This window comes from Aspergillus chevalieri, chromosome 5, assembly GCF_016861735.1.
Source record: "Aspergillus chevalieri M1 DNA, chromosome 5, nearly complete sequence".
Lineage (NCBI taxonomy): Eukaryota > Fungi > Ascomycota > Eurotiomycetes > Eurotiales > Aspergillaceae > Aspergillus > Aspergillus chevalieri.
Genome location: NC_057366.1, coordinates 1,919,821 through 1,938,802, shown reverse-complemented (window position 1 = coordinate 1,938,802; position 18,982 = coordinate 1,919,821). Strand labels below are relative to the sequence as shown.

Here is an 18,982-nt window from a genome sequence, read left to right as displayed (position 1 = left end):
TTTGAAGCTCTACCAGTGACAGGGATATACTCCCAGCCACTGCTCCCGAGTGGTTGGTTTTTGCTATTTGCTATCCAGCCCTAAATTTGTAACTCTACAACCACTCCCCATATCTCCTTACAGCACCGTCAAACTTCACCAACCACCACAATGCTACTTTGATACCTGAATTCATTATTTCAGACTGAGACATAGCCAACACAGCTCGTATGAAGAACTTCTTTAGACACCTGTTTCGTGGCTGGTTGGCGTTCCTTGCAGGTATGGTCAGTATCGTATGCATGCAAGTCCGGGTGGCTACGGTTACGAGGAGCGATGATGTTTGAATGTCTGAGACTGATGCTGTGTTTGTTTGTAATTGCTACGAGTGTCAAGATATAGCTTTTTGTGATGTTGACAATAGAAGTGTGAAAAAGAATATTCAACGTCATGATGTTATGAATGGATTGTAGCAAGAGTAATCCAGACACTTTCAATGCACAAAGGCGTTGCCACATGCAGGTACAGCTGCATTAATCTGTAACCTAGCTGGAACTATACGATAAATATTGGATATTGCATTTATTGCCTCGTCTCCAGTCCGACGGTTGGCCCTGTCTCGGACTGTGATGTATTGACATATAAAGGCAATTTGTCTTCTCCCATTTCCAGTTGTTTGTTTTGTTCCCTGTACATGACAGAAACAAACCTTTCTCATTACCTTTATCCATTTACTTTGCTGTGCATATACTTGTTTTTATAGCTATACCGAACCAAGAATGAGCTGGCTAACAAGCCTCTTACTCCCCTGCGCCCAACCCCGAAAACCAACAAAAGATTCCTGTTCCACACGAAGCAACCCATTGTACCATGACACCCAGAAGCAACCAACATACATCGACTCCTCTGGTCTCCCCCAGAAACCCCACCGCATCGCCAGAAAGCCCTCCCCGCAGGAGACAGTAACACCCTCCATCCGCATTGTCGAATACTCAGATTCTGAACCTACACTGGAATGGGACGAGAAGGACCGAGCAAACACTAGCTTCTCAGATACGGCGTCTTTTCTCAGTGACGATCGGACGATTCTTATGCCTGAGCCCGATGAGGAGGCTGTTCTTGTGGAGATGAGGAAGATTGAGAGTGATTTGGCTGCGACGGCATCTCCGCCACCACCGGCGGTAACGACACCAAGAAGAAATTCTAGGACGACTACTAGAACGTCAGCTTGCTTGGATATGATTCCTGAATTCAGAAATTGCATCACGGAAGCGATTAGGGAAGAACAAGAGCCGGAGGAGTCGACTGACAAGATCGGAACTGCTGTCACGACATCACCGGAAGATAAAGCATCGAGAAAAGAAGCCCTGAATGAGGAGACACCAGCGGAGCAGAAGCTGCCACAAAAAAGCAAGGACAACCAAGACCCGGAGCACCAAGAAAAAGAAGAACACGAAAAGGTGCAGGAGCAGGAGCAAGTACAAATACACGTACAAGAGCCTGAACAGCAACCAGAGCCGGTGACAGCACCAGAATCATTACAGTACAAAAGGGAACAAGACCCCAGCCACCTCTCCTACCTCTCCACGCGCCTAAGTCGCCGCCGCTCCCTCATCGAAATCTTCAACGCCCTCCGCGCCAGCCAACGCTCCAGTTTCCGACTTAACCTCGAGTTCTCTCCCAAGTTCTACTCCGCCCCCTTCGGGCCGTCCTCTCCAACTTCTTCCACAACCGCTGTCTCTCCACCCATGTCCCCTGTCTCGATAATCTCACCTCTTTCGCCAACTCTCTCCGATGAGACAATCATGGTTGACTCAATCGAGACAGCATGTGCGGTGCAGATTGCCGGAGGAAAGGGACCACAGGAGGTTGTGCACCAGGCGATTACTCCTGATGAGAATATCTTCCAGTTTCACTAAAAAGGCTTGGATAAGGATTATGTCGTATTCGTCTCCGGGTTTTCGGGCGTTTATATGGAATGTGTATAGACCTGTTTCGGTGCCGGTTATTTGCCTGTCTGGTCTTTGCCACTGAAGTGGAGCGTGAGGTATTGATTGATTGATTGTTCTTTTTGTGTTATTCTTCTGATTGGATAAAGTTAGTCTGGTTTGTATGTATGGAGATATCCGTTAGTTATATAAGAAGCAATAGGGCATATAGATAATCCAACAAATTGTATAGAAATTCTTGATGCTTCAGACAAGAAAAGAGAAAGAAATATTTGTTGATATTCCAATAACACGGCGAATGGATGCACACGTGACCAAAAAGGGAAAGAAGGGATAACAACTTCCCTTCTCGCAATCCTTTTCCACAAGCCAACCCACCCGGAAGTGTTACTTGGCCTTGATAATGAAGGAGACCTTTATCTATCAGCCAAACCACCTGTTCTACACACAGGAGCCATTGCTAGGGTATAAGCCAGGTGGCTACCATCCAGTTAACCTAGGTGATAGCTTCAAAGACGGGCGTTACCAGGTGCACCATAAACTAGGTTGGGGAAAATACTCGACAACCTGGTTGGCGTATGACAAAAGGTAGGCCATAACTCCGTACTGCCTACACTATCACCACTAACTAATCACAGCAATGGTTACTGGGTTTCACTTGAGATCGTGACCGCAAATGCAGACGATTCATCGAGATCCCGAGAGCTGCATCATTTGCAGCTATTGGAAGGAAAATGCAAGGGACGCTTGTCTTCCAAATACGTCATCCAGTTTCTTGACATCTTTTCTCACAGCGGTCCTAATGGGGATCACCAGTGTCTGGTCTTTGAGCTGCTCGGCCCGCCTGTTGAATGGGTACTTATGGACTATTCGGCCTATGCGGATCACACGAATCCCGGAGACAAGCTTGAGCCCGGTACTATTATGCGAATGTCAAGACAGCTTCTCGAGTGCGTTGAATTTATTCATAGTGCTGGGATGGCACATGGAGGTAATGAATAACCTGTTCCTGATAGCTGCTTAGCTGACATGATTACAGATATAAGTGGATGGACCGTTGTATTCAGCGGTAGATCATTGTCAACGACGAGAGAACGTATCTTCAAGTTTGTCGGAGCCCCAGAGGTCGAGCCATTAGTCCGTTCGGATGGTAGACCACTGGATGAAGGGCTACCAACGCATCTGGTGAAGGCGATAGTATGGGATAGTTGGGTAGAGGAAGATCACGAAGATCTTCGAATAATCGATTTCGGCAGGAGTTTTTTCCAATGGGAAAAAACTAGACGAATAGGAAAAACCGGGCCCTTTCCAGCCCCCGAGACCATATTTACGGGGTCATTTGACTATAGAGTTGATCTGTGGCGTGCCGGATGTGTGGTAAGTGACCATGCCTCTACTTTGGACGCTGTACTGATGTTTATAGATATACTCGTTTCTTTTTGGAACAAGCCCCTTTACATACAAGGGTAATAATAATGCCTTGGTGGCGCAGATGATAGAGTTAGTGGGGTCGAATAATATGCCAGATGACTGGAAAGCGCAATGCAGTCCTGGACATGGACTTGACAGGAAGAGCAGTAAGCTATGGAAAATGCAATGCAAGAGAACGTCATGGCTGATTTTCAAGATACTCAATTGTCAGAATTAAAGCGAAGGCTTGTCGAACAGGTGGATCATCCAGAGCTCATACCTCTCGTTCCTGTTATTGAGGGACTGATGAGACTCGTGCCATCCAGTCGTCTCACAGCATCAACCGGACTTAATCTGTTGAGTCCGAAGAGGCATGCACCTAACTAGTCTCACTGGTGTTATTCTCCTTCCACAACCTTCTCGGGACACAGATAATGTCGATCTACAATGAATTAATTTGATACCATGACCACATGTGGGAAGAACATTCACTGCCTCTACCTGTCAGGTGAAAACCCCGGTGTAGCTGGGCGTAGTTCCTTTTGGACCTTTGCTACATATGCTATCCATCAAATACAGCTACCAAATGAACGACTATTGTCACTGGAGAATCGAATATTGCGTATTTGTTGGCGCTCTATAAAACTAAGAAGGGTGCCCAATGGGTGAACATATTTTTCAACTTATCAACCCGTCGACTAGGAAAAGCTGCTCTTCAGAATAAGAAAAGGTCTCTTCCTCGATATGGTATAGTATCCTGGTCATAGACCATCGATATCTGAAACAGCCTCCATACTTACGTTGAAAGCCCTACCCACGTCCTATCGCTTCCCAGCTACTTCATCCCGACCAGTAATTATGGGGTCATTCACTGCAAACCGGGAAGCCAACTTTGATTGGTCACATGCACGCACCGACTCATTAATGCTTGTCCCTGGTTCTTATAAAAATCAACTCCCAGCCTCTCTAATCTCTCATTTACACCCACCACAACCACAACCATGTCCTACGCAGTTTACCTCATCATCGAAACCAGCATCCCACTGGACCACCACGCTCTCTTCGTCGAAACCAACGAAGCAGGCCCCCAAACCGGCCATGTCTACAACGTCAAAGGCGACATCCAGAACGGCATGGTGTATGAAGCAAAAACCACCGAAGAGCCGGAGAAATCGCCCGTCTTCGCTGAGAAGAAACGCATCGGAAGCGTTTCCAAGGATGATTACCCTCGCTTCATTGCTGTTTGCCAGAGCATCCCCGTTCCGAAGAAGCAGTTCGAGGGGGCTAGACGGTTGTATCCTAAGGAGCCGTTAAGACGGTGTCAGGAGTGGGCGAGGGAGGCTATTGATCATCTAGTGGAGCAAAAGGTCGTGCTGGAGTGAAGTGGCTCTTCCCTTGTCTTTAGTTGTCTTTTCTTTCTTGTTTCTGCGGTTTTGATGTAAGTAAATATGGGACATACGCTATTCCTGAAACGGTTTAGTGCCAACGTAACTCGAATTCCCATCCGCATTGCGATTCTGCGATTCAACGTACTGTAGACGATTTCCTCTCGCGCCTTCTCTTCGTTATATCAGACTATAACTGCACACAGAAAGAGGGAAGACTTAATCAAGATGACCGACCACCCTCCAAACTCTGACCGTACCGACCAGGGCGACAACAGCCCGGCTCCTGCATCTCCGCAACACGACAAGGAACCTACAGAGATCGCGCCAGCAGCAGAGAAAGACAGGGCACAGGATCAAGAAAAAAAAAGTGATGTGGAAGATAATACACAAGTGCAGGGGAAGCAATCACAAGAAGCAGAAAAGGAAGAGGAGGCTGAGGAAGGAGAAACAAAAGAAGAAGAGGCTTCAGCACCCCCATTGCCAGACGAAGGCCCCCCTCCTCTCCCCAACGAGGCACCTCCAGGGGATGATGATGGCTGGGAACCCGTCTGGGACCCCAATGCACAAGCCTTCTACTTCTACAACCGCTTCACAGGCCTTTCGCAATGGGAGAATCCTCGCGTCCCCGAGGCCGCCGCGTCTGCACCGGGTACCGCTGCCAACCAAGAGCAAGAGCAAGAGCAGCCCAAACAACCCGTGGTAGGCGGCTACAACCCCGCTATCCACGGCGACTATGACCCGACCGCCCCGTACGCGCAGCAGTACGAACAGGAACGGAACGCAGAAGTTTCCGCGACTGCGGGTGGCGTTCCCGGGATGGCGCCGGGATATCCTTACGAGGCGACGGGGCATTTCAACCGGTTCACGGGCCGGTGGCAGGCAGACTCGCTGCGGCCGGAAAATTACAATGACGAGAATAAGTCGCGTCGGCAGATGAACGCGTTCTTTGACGTTGATGCGGCGGCGAATAGTCACGATGGGAGAAGTCTCCGGGCGGAGCGGAGTGCTAAGAAGCTGAGCAAGAAGGAGCTCAAGGCGTTTAAGGATAAAAGAAGGGAAAAGAAGGAAGAGAAGCGGCGGGCTTGGTTGCGGGATTAATATGGGCTGGTTTTGTATTGTTCTTTTCGCATACGGAGTGATACCTTTGGTGGCGTTATGTTATTTTGCTCCTGGGACTATTGCATATCATAGAGCTGTGATTTTATTACAATGAATGTATTATTAGCAGGAATTGTCCAGCTATACCATAGTCATCCATATTGTACCCGTGAAGCTCTAACTATACGGACCTCGATGGCGATCCCCACTTTGATATCACATGACCCAGCATCGAAGTTTTTCCTTGACCAACAACCCATTTCAACACCAAAGAGTGCAGGCAGTATACAGCACTGAGAAATTTCCGGTGTCTAAAACAGGTAAGCATTTGTCGTGACCTTGAATTCATTTGACTTGTGAGATTGTTGGTTCGTTGTCGTTGTCCGTGTCTTCGAAACTGTAGTCTTTTTTTTTTTTTTTTGCCCCTACTGCCCCTCTGAATGCTTTGCCCAAACGTGGTGCAAGCAATCATGTATAGTATATGATTTTGATCTAAGTCCCAGATCATGCATGCTATCCAATCTGCGAAATTCTCTTATCATTTTTCTTCTGCGCTTTCGTGAAGTGTGAACAAACCACTAACCCTCTCCAGACAACCAACCATTCCACTATTTCATATACCTATCTGAAGGACCACCAAAGGAGAAAGACAAAATGCCTGTCACTCTCCCCTTCGAGGCTATTGATGACCTCATCTACGACGCCCGCGCAGGGGACCTCGCCGCGCTCAAAGAGGACCTCGCAGCACTAAGCACCCAGCACGCAAGCCCTGAAGCTGCCATCCTGTCCGCGGCCGTGGACTCAGAGCCCGAAGCTGAGGGCGGGTCGGGGAGCTGTGTGCTGCATTTTCCGGCTGCGAATGGGAATATTGGTACATCCGTTTCCACTGTATTGATTGCATTGCTTTTGTGCTAACGAGGAGCAGAGATTCTGAAATATTTGCTAGAGGCTTTAAAGACACAACCAGAACACTTGCAAAAACTGATCAACCATCGCAATCACTCTGGAAACACGCCTCTGCATTGGGCTGCGTTGAATACGCATCTGGACTGCGTCAAGGCGCTTGTGGAAGCTGGTGCTGATGTCTCTGTGAAGAACGACGCTGGTCTTGATGCAGTCTTCCTTGCTGAGCGGACGGCGTGGTCGACTGGCGAGGTGAAGGAGGATGAAGATGAAAATGAGAATGAGTCTGGGGAAGCGGAAGTGGAAGCCAGTGCTGGTGCTGAAGGGCAATGTGAAGGAGAAGGAAAGGGACCGATGTCCCAGGGAAGGGCTGTTGTGGAGTGGTTGTTGAGTTCGGATAAGGGTGGTGAGTTGGAGAGCGGTGTTGGGGAGAGCTCGGGGTCTGGGGGTGGGCAGGAGGATGAGAAGAAATAATCTTTTATGATCTATGAATGGTCTATGGTCTATGATCTGATGAAAATACCAATAGTCTATTTCCATGCATTGTGCTGAACTAGTCCCGCCGAGCTTTGGCATAACCCCGAGTACCACTCGAATACGATCCCTCCAATGGAGCCTTCGACTCAGACTCAATCTCGCGCACCTTGGTATCAAATCCTACTCGGAATCGTCGTTCACGCCATGTCACCGTAACACCCCCAAAGAACGCCCAGAACCAAATCGGCAACGCCAGAAGCTCCCGTCCACACCACGCTGCAAACCAGGTCAAAAATGGACGCCTGGTAGCCGAGTCTTTGCGACTTGGTGGTTGAGCAAATGGTGGCGTGTTCTCATCAAGTTCGACGGTTTTCGCGGAGTGCAGTTTGATATACAATGTCCAATCCACGAAGATCCAGGCCGCCATGCTCAAAACGAAAAATGCAAAGAATGCGGTCCACGTAGACAGCAAGGGCGCCCATTCAATACCCTTATTCTGCAAATGCTGAGCAAGGGTTGTCGTAACACCCCACGCTCCGTAAAGGGAGCACAGAATTGACTCTGTGCCCGGCTCGACCCATGTGGCAAGCAAAACGGTGAACTTGCGCACACGCTGCCATCGAACTCGTCGTGCCAGGTAGGCTTGAAGGCTCATGTTGGCCACCGGCTGGAATGCAAGGTCCCCAAAGACCATGGCATGTTTGCCCCAAGGCTCGCCCAACTCCTCTTCCTTAACCCGGTTCTTCCACAATAAGTCCCCAATCAAATGATCTTCGCAGATATTGTCCGAGAAATAGTCAATTCCGGGAAGACGTGAGTGAGGGTTTGTAGGTGACGATGCAGTCAAGTAATCCAGATGAGAGCGACGGAACATGTTGGACTTGCCCACGATACACGGCGCAATCAGGACCGTATTAATTGCCGTGTACATTTTTGCATGCGCAGACGATAGGAACAGCTCCTCGAGACGACCACCTCCCATGGCTAGAGCCCCAGCGGCCTCCGAATCCTTGTGTGGCAGAGCAGCCACAACTGCTTCACGATTGGCAGCGTCGCCGTCGTAGGCACCGTCAAGAAGCGCCTGCCTTTCCTCCCTGTAGCTGCCTGCTCCCGTGACATCCACCGCAACGGGGAGATGGTGCACAAACTTGTACTTCCTACCAGGCGTGTTCCCAGTCCCACAGAGTCTATTAACCATCCGTCCACAGACGCCAGGCCCCACCCAAACATTGCAATCAATAATCCAAATAATGTCGCCATTTGCTTCACGGTATGACCGACTCATATTTCGAATTTTGGGGTTGGGACCCAAAGCGTACGGTGTATCACCGTTCTTCGGATGGAGGAGGGGATCTTCGTCTTCGATAAAGAGGCGTGCATCCGCATCGGGGAAATCGGTCAGGACTCTTTGCACCGTAGGATAACCGGGATCCGTTCGGGACGAGACACAGAAGTGTACCGACAGTTTACCGTAAGGGTAATCCTGGTAGAAAGTAGACGCTAAACACTCGTAAAGATGTGGTTCTAATCCTTTGATAGGCCGGATGGCGGTAACATGGGGAGTGTGGGAGGTGGCTGTGGTCGAACTCGACTTTGGAGGTCGTTGCAAGAAGTACTTCCATCTATAGACGAATACAGATTAGCAAGCTGCCAATTCCTTAGGATAACAAGGCATACATTTGGTAATATCCAACAACACAAACCAACTGCACCGTGGTATACCAGATCAAACACCCCCAACCCACGGCGTCCAACCACGGGAACCCGCCATCGACATCGGAGGACTTTGACTGTGACGTAGGCTTCAGCATGGGCAATTGCGACGGAGATCAAACAATGGAAAGTCCAAGGCCAGCGCGGCCGACGAGGACATTATATGCCAGGTGGAAGAAGAGGTGGGTAAATCGAGCGCAAATCGCGAAATTTCAACTGATGCGGCTGAAACAAAGACAGGGTAAGAAGAAGAGCTGAACCAGCTGAACCTCTCGGAAACAGCGGATCCAGCGTGGATTCAGTGCGCAAGGACCGTTTTTCGCAGGGACGAATGGTTGTCGGTGGGTAAGAGAGCTTCGACGCTAGTTATGGGGTATTTGCGGTGACCCGCAGAGCCTCACACGGCCTCAGCAATCACATGGTTCCATTAGTTGACATTAATTGAAGAACTGAGAATGAAATTTAGTATACATGATTAATTACTACATAATAATTGGTTCTGAACACAATGACCTGCTTTAATAGCTTCCCAAAAGAACTCCGAATCCCCGTCCCATGCAAATATCCATGTACCACCAGCTACTCGTACATACTCTACGTCTTCTTCTTCTTCCGGATCAAGTTCGTACCAAGCACATTGACCCCCGACGAGGACTGCACAGGCTCCGAAGTAGCCCCAGCATTATCATTAGTCTTGGCTGTGTCTTGACCTTGGTCGTTTTTCTTCCGCTTCCGTATCAAACCGCTGTCGATGAGGTTGGTTGTCTGAGAGGTTTGCGATGCAGATTGTCCGATGCTGGTGCTCCTCCCCTCGACATGCTTGCCCACCCAAAGCTGGTCCGTTATGGACGTGAGCTTCTCGGCCCACGCCTTTGTGCTGGCAATGGATTCTTCCTCGTTGTCAAAGTCTTGCGTGAGAAGAAAGTCAACGGCAGTCTTGTAATCAGCCTCGCTGAGAACCGCGTCTCCTCGTCCGGCTTCTGGCCAGTGAAACGGCGGTTGTTCAGCAGTCTGTTTCTGGGTCCCTTGTGACTGCGACGATGGGGCCTGAGTTTTGGTATCGTTCGGAACGTCCTTCGACGGCGAAGTTGTCTTCGATTCCTTCTCGGCCGGTGCACTTGAAGCCGTAGTTTCAGTAGTCCCTTTTCCAACGTCTCCAGTCATTACCCTAGAGCTTGTCATCTGAACTGAATTCTCCAGCCCCGGCGGATTAATCACCAGCCACAAGAACCCGACCAATCGCCCAGCCGAACACTCCTGTCGAAAAGACATCATCTCCCAGAACTGTTCCAACGACCGCACACTCAGCCACTGACCCGGGGGTCTCTTGCGCTGTTCTTCAGACTCTTTCAACTCAGGCAGCTCATCGTCCAAGTCTATTAAGAACCGCGTCTTCGGATCGTCAGGCAAACGGGGAATCAGGCATCGCGGAGGGGCCTCGGGATTGTCGCATAATTGACGGACAGGATAGCTGTTAACCCATCGAGGACGCTCCTTATCATCTTCTTTAGCGGCGGGCGGGAAGAATCCTCGTGTTTCGAACTTGTCGCATCCCGGGACGATCAGGAACGCCGTAGCTGAGCTCTTGGCAAATTCCATCGTTCGGTCCAGAAGTCCTTTCTCATGGCCGCCAGACTCCGGCTCATACTCTCGTAGAATCGAGTCTGCCACGCGACACCACCATTTTATCAATCCGCGATCGTCGAGGACGTGCTTGCCTGGGTTGTGGATGCTTCCGGGGAAGAGGTATTGGTTCTGCGCGCGCGCGAACAAGGACAGCACCAGTCGGACGCTCGGTCGTTGGTGGGTGCGCATGAGGAAGGAAAGAAACGTATTCGAAATCAATCGCAGTAGCGAAACCTTGGAGGTGGTCTGGAGTAGATGTAAGTAGCCCGTCGAGTCAGCTTTGGAGACGAAGATGGTCGTCAAGTGCGTGGTACTGTAGACTAGCACTTCCATTCCAAACACGATGATCTCGGATCCTTTGCCGTTGCTGTCATTTTCGTCACCCTTGTAGATCGAGACAATCAGGAAATGGTTCGCACAGAAAGTGGCTTCTGGCTCTTCGCCGGGGGGTGCCGCAAAGAGCGCGGAGCATGGGATCGGAGTGGACGAGAGATGTCGGACAGTGATTTTGATTCCGGCGGGAAGCACCTGAGCCAAGAGCTCCCCCAGGTCAGAATCGGCTGTAGACATTGGGTCATCCAGGTGAAATGCTACTACTTCAATTGTCTTTGTATAGCCAGGGAATCTCAATTTGCGGCTAAATTGGCCATGGATCACGTGCCTTCGCAAGAAGGTACTCCCGCAAAAACCATTTTCATAGTTAACACTAGTTGTAAGAGACAGAAGACAACAATACAGCTGGTTTTTTTTTTTTTTTAATAATGATAAAAAGCAAGGCACGATCTAAAACGAGGAAAACGCCAGAAGCACGCCAAAGACAATTTAAACGACCCACAAACTCCACCGCTTGGAAACAGGATGCAGTGAAAATCAAATAAAGAACGACTCTCAAATGTCCGAGAGTGGGCGGCTCCTTGGGACACCCAAGCTCCATCTACATCGAACTCGTTCCATAAGCCGTGACTTCCAGCGACGCACCTCTTTGAATACCGTACAAGGCAGGAAAGGACTTGAGTCCCCTTAAGTGCATCGGTAGGAAAAAAAAAAAAACGATGTCTGATGGTCCCATAATTCACATGGAAGCATCCGCCGTGTACAAAATCATCGCGGATGATGGACTATCCTGAGAACGGATGAACCGGGTTCTCGCATAATGTCAATGAGCGATGTCATGGGTGACATCTGTAGCTGGTCTTCGATAGCTTAGGGACGTTGTTCAGTAGAGCAGGTCTCGTTTCTTCCTGTCCTCGTGAAATGCCGCTAACGCAAGCATGCCTTCCACGCTTCCGAAGATGCGTTGGATGAGCGAAATGACAGATCATTTTGATTGAGTTGTTACCCCATCGAAATCTTTTCGGGCGACGTGGGGGAGTTGGCTGGCTCGGACACTGATCGAAGACGAACACCCGTCCACTGCAGGAAATAAATGAGGAATTAACTATACCAAAGTAGGTGCGGACAACGCCATGTCTGATAAACTTTGACTCACTAGCAGGCCTGTTGGTTTGCGGTAGGGTTGGTCTGGCAATAATGAACTAAACTTGATGAGAGCTATGATATATGAAGAATGGGGATCGTAAAGAATATGGGAGTGATACTCGCGCGACTCCGCGCTTTCGAGATAATATTTCCTCGGAAAGGCTTTAGAGAATAAGGGTTAGAATAATCGAGATGTTTGGATACAACGAAGATGGGATGCATCCTGAATTTTTATGTCGCTTCCTGAACATGGCAGTATAGTTATACCGGGAATGCAGACATTCACCGGATAACTGCGCGGAGGGTCGGAAAATGGTGTTTGTACTACTCTAAATCAAAACAATTCCCCAACAGCCTCCAAATCATCGGCATTCAGCAACGTAACGCCCTCCCGGAGCAACGTCCGCCAAACAAGGTTTCTCGTTCTAATCGGATAATACGGTGTCTCCCAATACCTAGCCCCAATTCCCCTCTCCTTCGCAACAGTAATCTGCGAACGAAGTGCCTTCGTCTGCTCATCGTTCAGGATAGGATCCGTGTCAGAAGTTATGACCCCGACGGCATCCTTGAAGCTGGCAGATGCAATGGGAGAGATTTGAGATGTGATTTTCTCGTACTGCGGGTCATCCAAAGCATCCAACGGTGCGTCAAAGAAGTAGTCTCGGTCTGGAGTAGAGGCCACCTTATTGAGGGGCGTGTTGCCTGTACCGATGACGGTGACGGGTCCGTAGTTGACGGTCCTGTTGTCCTTCAAGTATGTGAGATAGCCCTTCTCACGGAGTGGTTTCAGTGCCGAGATGACAGCGTCAAATGTCTCGGGGCCGGAAGTCTTCACATCAATGAAGAAGTAAAGGGTCTGATCTCTGACAGTGTCGAAGACGCCGCTGTTTTAGTTAGACCAGACCATTCACATCCCTGATCTAAAAGAGCGCGGACGTACTGTTTCGTAGGCTCAGATACAAACCGACTCTCAGGATTCTGACGTCTGAGGACATCCAGGATCGGATTTATATAGAGGGACTCCAAAGTGCGCGTGTCTGTCAAAGAGGATTCATCATGACCGACCTATATAAAGTTCAGCACAGACAATTCCTAGAAAAAGAAGCCAGATACGTCGAACTCACAAAAAGAGTGCCATTGTACAGCCAAACATCCGCCTCAGTAGATATACACCCCTTCGAAAGACCGGTATAGAATGGAATATCTCTCCAATAATCACTGTCAAAACGTTAGCGACTTGGCTCTTCTCCAACTATAACCAGGGACCTGGACTCACTTGTGCGAATGAACTGGGATCTTGTTCCGCTATTCGTCAGTCTTTCGGTACATCAGTTGAGCACGCAGAAAGACGCTAGACTCACAGGCATTATCCCCCTCGTAAAATCCGTAGGGTATTCATATTCGTTGCTTTTGTGTGTATTTTGAAGGACATTCTGGAATTCCGGGGAGATGCCGGTAACGGCGGATACAAAAGCACCCGCGATGAAAAGGGATAGCCTCATTGTGAGAGCGATTCGATCCAATTCCGTGTAAGTATCTTTGAATATTTAGCGGCTCAGAAGAATTGGATGTCCCAGTACTAAAGTTGACCCCTGAGTAGTTGTCGCTGTAGCAGTTGTTTACTTCGTATTTAGCGGTCCAGGCACCAAGTCACGTGAGGCACTGCCATCGAGATCAACGGTAAGGGCAAGAATTCAAAGAAAGGCCAAAGAAATGAAGTGTATTGAGACTGGAAGAAATGAAATTATGTACATATAACAGTGGTAACTGGGCGTATACTAGTAACCGACTGTATCTACGATCATCAGACATCCGCCCAATCGGGCCTCTCCGACGCCCGTTCACCTCGAAACACGTAACCACAAGAAATACGTATTGATTAAAACCATAGCCCTGTTGAAGAAAAGCCCCAGCCCAATCGCGTTGCGACAACGCCAGTCAGGTATCATAGCGAAACAGGAATCATCGAAAATATCACACTTTTGAAATACATAGCCCGTTCCCATATTATCTGTAAAGCTGAGGACATCAGCTAATGTAGGTCAGACCTCCCGAATGCTTGCTGGTCTGGAACCATTCTGAGATTCCTGCGTGCTGGTGCGTCGGAGACTCAAGTTTCCAATACGTTGAACTAGATTGCTTCCAACAGCATCAACCGCGCCCTTGGGTGCAAGCAACGTGGGCCCCTGAGCGGCTGCCTCTTGGACCTTGAACAACCGAACGCCTGTTCCATTCCAGACACCGACAGTGCCTGGTGTCGCACCGGACGCAGTGCCAACGACCATTTCACTGGAGAAAATGAATCCCCAAAGTAGGGACTCATACCATCCCATCGAAAGTGGGGACCACTCAAAGGAATGAACGCGGATGGGCGAAGGCTCTGAGATAATCGTCCGGATTGCAGGATCTTCCTCGAAAGACGAGATGTTGGAGATTAGAGTACGGGCCTCTGGGTTTGAAACCGTTTGGAACGCGGACTCGGGCACATGAGGTGTAATTGCAGAAATGATAGTGAGGACGGTATGAAGAGGGAGCTCTGGTAACCATGATTCAAGCTAGACGCGCTATCGTCAGTACAAAAAAAATAACGATTAAAGGATTTTGCTTACCCAGGCAGCAGTTGGTGTGAAACCGTTGGGAGATACCGCTAGGCTACCGGACACGCTGCTTTGGCTTGTCATGCTGTTTTGCCGAGAGAAGGTTGGATGTCCCGCTGGCATCTTTCCCCGTGCCTTTTCGGACATTCCGCGAAGCTGAAGCGGGACGCTCTCGTCCACCATTGATGACACCGAAGGTCTCCGAGAAGTCTGAGTAGATTGTGGCGCAGTGTTCTCGCCATCTTGTTCATCATCAGAATCATCATCCCCACCGATGGCAAAAGGACCATTTTCTTCTGGTATACGGCTTAGGGAGGATCGTGGATCAGAAGCATGGAGGTCTTCTGATGACTGCGACGGGGTAGTGCTGGCGAGCGAGTCAAAGCTATTTTTCGCTTTTCTCCTCTCATTTTGACGTTCAATTTCTTGCTGACCACTCTCAAGTGTGAAAGTACGGACAGCTTCGAAGCGCTTACGGTATTTCAAAATGGCGTACACAAGATATGGGTTATCTGTACATTATTAGCCATGGTTCCGATATTGAGAACTGCCACTCGGAACATACTGGAGAATTGATGTTCAAGAATAGAGTTGATTGACTCAAGAATCGAGGCAAGAAGTTTGTGATTCGTTTCATTGGCCAATAGGAAGCTAGGTGTCGACATTGATGAGAAGAGCTGCAAGATCCTTGAGCATGCTCCCGGTGACAAATGTTCCACATATGGAGCTATGTTGTTGGTGACAGCCAGAAGAGCAGGATAGACCGCGTTTAGCATCCCTTTACTCGTGGTGATTAGGGTGTGAATAGACTATTAACGTTAGCAGTGATCACTGAATGGTCCAAGGATGAACAAACCATAATAAGGTAATCCGCGTATGAGCCTCTGAAGTTAGGAATATGGATGCTTTGAGGCAAGGTATCTTGAGCCTCGAACTTCTTATTCAAACTCTTCCCAAAATTGGACTCGACGCTCATTGTCTGCAGAATGAAGATGCACATTCGGACCATTCCTTGTTTGGACGGGTCGGCCTTGTACTCAATTGCATAGAAGAGGCAGAGAATAACAAAGTCATGAGCGCGATTTGAATCAATCATGAATGATCGAAAGCGCTTGTTGCACTGCAAAGCCTCCCAAAAGAGCATTAGCATTTCCGGTGCCCATTTCACGGAGCGTTGGCTACCGGGAAGGTAAGAGTTCGTCGCTTGCATCTGTGATCCAAACATTAGCAGGGTATAATTTAATTCGTTGACGTGACTTACTGGTTGGTTTAGAATTCTGGTCATTCCATCAACAAGGAATTGGAAATCTTGGGGCCTGTGCAGCCGCCCAAAGTAGTGACGGTAGTAGTTCTTAGGGGGAGCGCCGCGGCCATCTTCAGGAATCGGATACAGAAGAAGAACGAGCAAAAGCTGCAAGCAATAGATGACTAGAATTTGTTTGGGATCTTTCCATACGACGTGATCATATGGCACTCTCCAGGAAGCAGGGTTGTATTTGACCGCCTGTATCGGGTGAGTATCGATCTTCCAGATACTAACATTCGTATACATACTGTATTCAATAGCGAGCATAACAGCGTCAAGACCGTCTGCTTGTCGTGGCATGTAGTTATGTACGTAATGGCCTTCACTCCTTGTACCGGAAGCACACCTTGCGAAATGTCAGCTGATTCAGAGAAGAACATAAGTCGCAGCACTTACTTGATGAAATGTACATCGCCTTAGAATTCAACGTAAGTAACAGCCGAAGGATCTCACAACGATTATTCTCCAGTTCCTTATTCGACCCCATTGACGTATTGCAACCAACACCACTCTGCCAGATGGAATGGGAAACCTTGCTAGTTGCTGTCGATATTTGAGGGATCGTAAAGTCCGTGTAAAACAGAAGGTCCATAAGCGTATCAATGATCTCCTCCGCCAACGGCTTCATGTCCTCATAATCATCAGCTCGCGGCGATGCCCGGTCCCGCTGCTCTTCAGCTTGCGCTTCATCGAAAAGGACCTCGGACGAAATTTGCGCCTGTCTAGTCTTCTTCCTGCGACGTGACCAGAAGAACTTCTCCTCCCAATCTTCCAGATGTTCGGCCTCGTAAATAAAGGGAAGGACTCTGGTCAGGATCCGGATACAGTTGAGTGCGTCTTTAGGAGGAGCGAGTTCTGGATCCGGAAACGAAGGGTGATTCTTTAGGACTGTGAGGCGAGAGGTTATGGACAATAGTAGGGTCTCGAAGTTCGATAGTGCATTGTCGCGCGTTCGTCGAATGTCCGCGGGGGTGAACAAGCTGAAGACATCTTCGGACGATTCTGGCAATTCCCAGAACTTTGGGGTCAAATAGTCAGTCACAGCTAAGTTAAATGGAGTGATATATGAAGTGACAAACCCTGGTCCAGTAAGGATCATCAGCAGGAATATCTCTTTCCTCAGAAAGGCGAAAGATTCCTTGCTTGAAGACAAGCTTGGACTCCGACGCTCCCATTGTGATGCTATCCCCAACCGTTGATCACGCTTGACCGCATTCAAAGGAAGATTAAGCTGACGCCCCTAGTTTAAAACCTTTGATTAAAGATGATGCGCTTGGGATGCCTTGATGCCGGAAGAATGGCTTGGGGGGTATGTATGCAAGTACGTCTGTCGTTTCCGGCCGTCGTTGGCGGGAACTAATGACCGCCCCGACTTGCTTGCGTTGCGGAGAGGCTTCCCCATAGTAACACGGGGAAATCAACGTACTTTTTTCATTGCTGAAGATGCTTAATTTCATTGATTTCTAGTCGCTAATCCGAAACATGAAATAATGGTCTCTCTGAAAAAGAATACAGAACACACAATTTACGCCTGACCCCGCCCCGCGTGCAATAACGAAGAACACTTCCAAAGCAAAGTAACCATCACACTCACAGCGCCCCGTTGCTGGTCGACAGCCGCCTACTCCTCTCATACAACCATTTGTTGCTCAAGCCGACATTCACGCGCTTGCCCCCAATCGGTGATGGGGTTGCGGGAGGTCCAAAAGTCGACTCTCTCAGAGAGCTCCGACCGAAAGGAGACGATGAGCCGAACGAGGAATCAAAACCGGAGGCACCAAACCCGGAGGCACCAAGCCCTGAAGCACTGAACCCAGAGGTATTCAATCCGGAGGCGCCAAATCCCGATGATCCAAGCCCGAGTGAGGAACTGAAGCTTGGCCTCCGTGTGCTCTCCCTGCCACCATTCGACACTGCCTTGTAGAGTAACGGGCTCGTTGAAGGCGAAAATGTCGGCCCCGACGAAGTTCCTTGTGCCGAAGCCGAAAAGCTCGCACCCGCCGACAATGGTGACGCACTTCTGCCAGCTGGGCTCGCCGTGCGCGATGCAGAAACGCGGTATCTCGGTGGGGTAACGTAAGTAGTTCCCGGTGACGCATGATGCGAAGCGGAAGGATTCAGTCCCAGGAGTGAGCGTTGTGTGGGGGTAAGAGGAATATCGACGAGGTCATCCTTCGGTCGGAAGAGGGGGTATAATGCAACAAAGATGTTCAGAACGAAGAAGAGCTGCAAGCCCAGCAACGAGAGTTCTGGGTAAGTGGGACTGTCGCTGAAAATGCGTAGACCAGATGCACTATTGAGTCCTCAGTTAGCATGACGATCTCAGCAAAAGATTGGTCCCATGTGATCACCACTCACTATGACTTGAAAGGGCCCCCAAAAACCCAGGTTGCAAGCAAAGCTGCTCCATTCCAAATAAGCCTTCTCACATTATGATCGCCAAAAGTAGCCGCGTTTTGACGCCGCACAATTTCATTGAGATGTGGATGGCGCCATTTGCCTGGAGTGCGAGATTCGTCCGGCGTAGGAATAGGAGTCGATCCTGGTCGAGGGGTCGAGGGAAGAGATTGCGAGGCCATTGATTTACAAAACGACAGGGAACAACAAATAGAATGCAAAATAAACAACTATACCAGCTATGTAAGCCACAGGGATCTCATTGTACAGGTAGGTCCAGAGAGCGAGCATTTACCTATTAAGAAACTTGCGCTGAACTTACCTGTGGAAATTTTGTCCTTGTTTCGCACACACGTAGCTACATTTACGTGTGAACGGTTTGTCTGTATTGATAACCTACCTGAAATCGACAAGGACCATAGCTAGCAGTACTCAAAAGAAAGAGCCAGTTCGCGGCAAGAAGTGGTAGTTAGTAGAGGTCGTGTGGGAGGTGCTTGTTTTGGTGATGCGCACGCCGTCACTCACTGCAACAGACGCCATTGCCGCCAGATTTTGCCGGTCCTCGGGCGGTAAATACAAGCGCTGGGGCGGATGACCTCAGCCGCCTTAAAGCTCCACCTCGGGTTTATACAGGCAACTGCCCCTCCTAGCTGTCATCTT

General features: G+C 49.2%; 9 protein-coding genes across 9 annotated transcripts; 4 read left to right on the top strand and 5 right to left on the bottom strand.

The window, feature by feature from the left end:
• Positions 1–758: 758 nt before the first annotated feature.
• ACHE_50681A (uncharacterized protein) lies at positions 759–1,898 on the top strand (the record flags this gene model as incomplete). The annotated part of the gene is made up of 1 exon (XM_043280425.1): positions 759–1,898. One exon carries the CDS (start codon positions 759–761, stop codon positions 1,896–1,898), a length of 1,140 nt encoding a protein of 379 aa, XP_043138005.1.
• A 2,441-nt stretch (positions 1,899–4,339) lies between these two features.
• On the top strand, positions 4,340–4,720 carry ACHE_50680A (uncharacterized protein; the record flags this gene model as incomplete). The annotated part of the gene is made up of 1 exon (XM_043280424.1): positions 4,340–4,720. One exon carries the CDS (start codon positions 4,340–4,342, stop codon positions 4,718–4,720), a length of 381 nt encoding a protein of 126 aa, XP_043138004.1.
• Positions 4,721–4,951: 231 nt separating this feature from the next.
• ACHE_50679A (WW domain-containing protein) lies at positions 4,952–5,824 on the top strand (the record flags this gene model as incomplete). Its single annotated transcript, XM_043280423.1, has 1 exon — positions 4,952–5,824. One exon carries the CDS (start codon positions 4,952–4,954, stop codon positions 5,822–5,824), a length of 873 nt encoding a protein of 290 aa, XP_043138003.1.
• Positions 5,825–6,044: 220 nt separating this feature from the next.
• On the top strand, positions 6,045–7,201 carry ACHE_50678A (ankyrin repeat domain-containing protein; the record flags this gene model as incomplete). Its single annotated transcript, XM_043280422.1, has 3 exons — positions 6,045–6,144; positions 6,417–6,695; positions 6,750–7,201. The coding sequence occupies 3 exons, from the start codon at positions 6,045–6,047 to the stop codon at positions 7,199–7,201; spliced, it is 831 nt and encodes a 276-aa protein (XP_043138002.1).
• A 79-nt stretch (positions 7,202–7,280) lies between these two features.
• ACHE_50677S (putative ceramide glucosyltransferase) lies at positions 7,281–9,015 on the bottom strand (the record flags this gene model as incomplete). The annotated part of the gene is made up of 2 exons (XM_043280421.1): positions 7,281–8,826; positions 8,882–9,015. 2 exons carry the CDS (start codon positions 9,013–9,015, stop codon positions 7,281–7,283), a joined length of 1,680 nt encoding a protein of 559 aa, XP_043138001.1.
• A 496-nt stretch (positions 9,016–9,511) lies between these two features.
• On the bottom strand, positions 9,512–11,113 carry ACHE_50676S (H3 histone acetyltransferase RTT109; the record flags this gene model as incomplete). Its single annotated transcript, XM_043280419.1, has 1 exon — positions 9,512–11,113. One exon carries the CDS (start codon positions 11,111–11,113, stop codon positions 9,512–9,514), a length of 1,602 nt encoding a protein of 533 aa, XP_043138000.1.
• A 1,243-nt stretch (positions 11,114–12,356) lies between these two features.
• Positions 12,357–13,524, bottom strand: ACHE_50675S (uncharacterized protein; the record flags this gene model as incomplete). Its single annotated transcript, XM_043280418.1, has 5 exons — positions 12,357–12,906; positions 12,963–13,087; positions 13,147–13,240; positions 13,299–13,318; positions 13,384–13,524. 5 exons carry the CDS (start codon positions 13,522–13,524, stop codon positions 12,357–12,359), a joined length of 930 nt encoding a protein of 309 aa, XP_043137999.1.
• A 540-nt stretch (positions 13,525–14,064) lies between these two features.
• ACHE_50674S (Hid1 family protein) lies at positions 14,065–17,100 on the bottom strand (the record flags this gene model as incomplete). Its single annotated transcript, XM_043280417.1, has 8 exons — positions 14,065–14,577; positions 14,632–15,131; positions 15,185–15,428; positions 15,476–15,829; positions 15,881–16,123; positions 16,174–16,271; positions 16,322–16,943; positions 17,005–17,100. The coding sequence occupies 8 exons, from the start codon at positions 17,098–17,100 to the stop codon at positions 14,065–14,067; spliced, it is 2,670 nt and encodes an 889-aa protein (XP_043137998.1).
• Positions 17,101–17,515: 415 nt separating this feature from the next.
• ACHE_50673S (uncharacterized protein) lies at positions 17,516–18,504 on the bottom strand (the record flags this gene model as incomplete). The annotated part of the gene is made up of 2 exons (XM_043280416.1): positions 17,516–18,218; positions 18,284–18,504. The coding sequence occupies 2 exons, from the start codon at positions 18,502–18,504 to the stop codon at positions 17,516–17,518; spliced, it is 924 nt and encodes a 307-aa protein (XP_043137997.1).
• Positions 18,505–18,982: the final 478 nt, after the last annotated feature.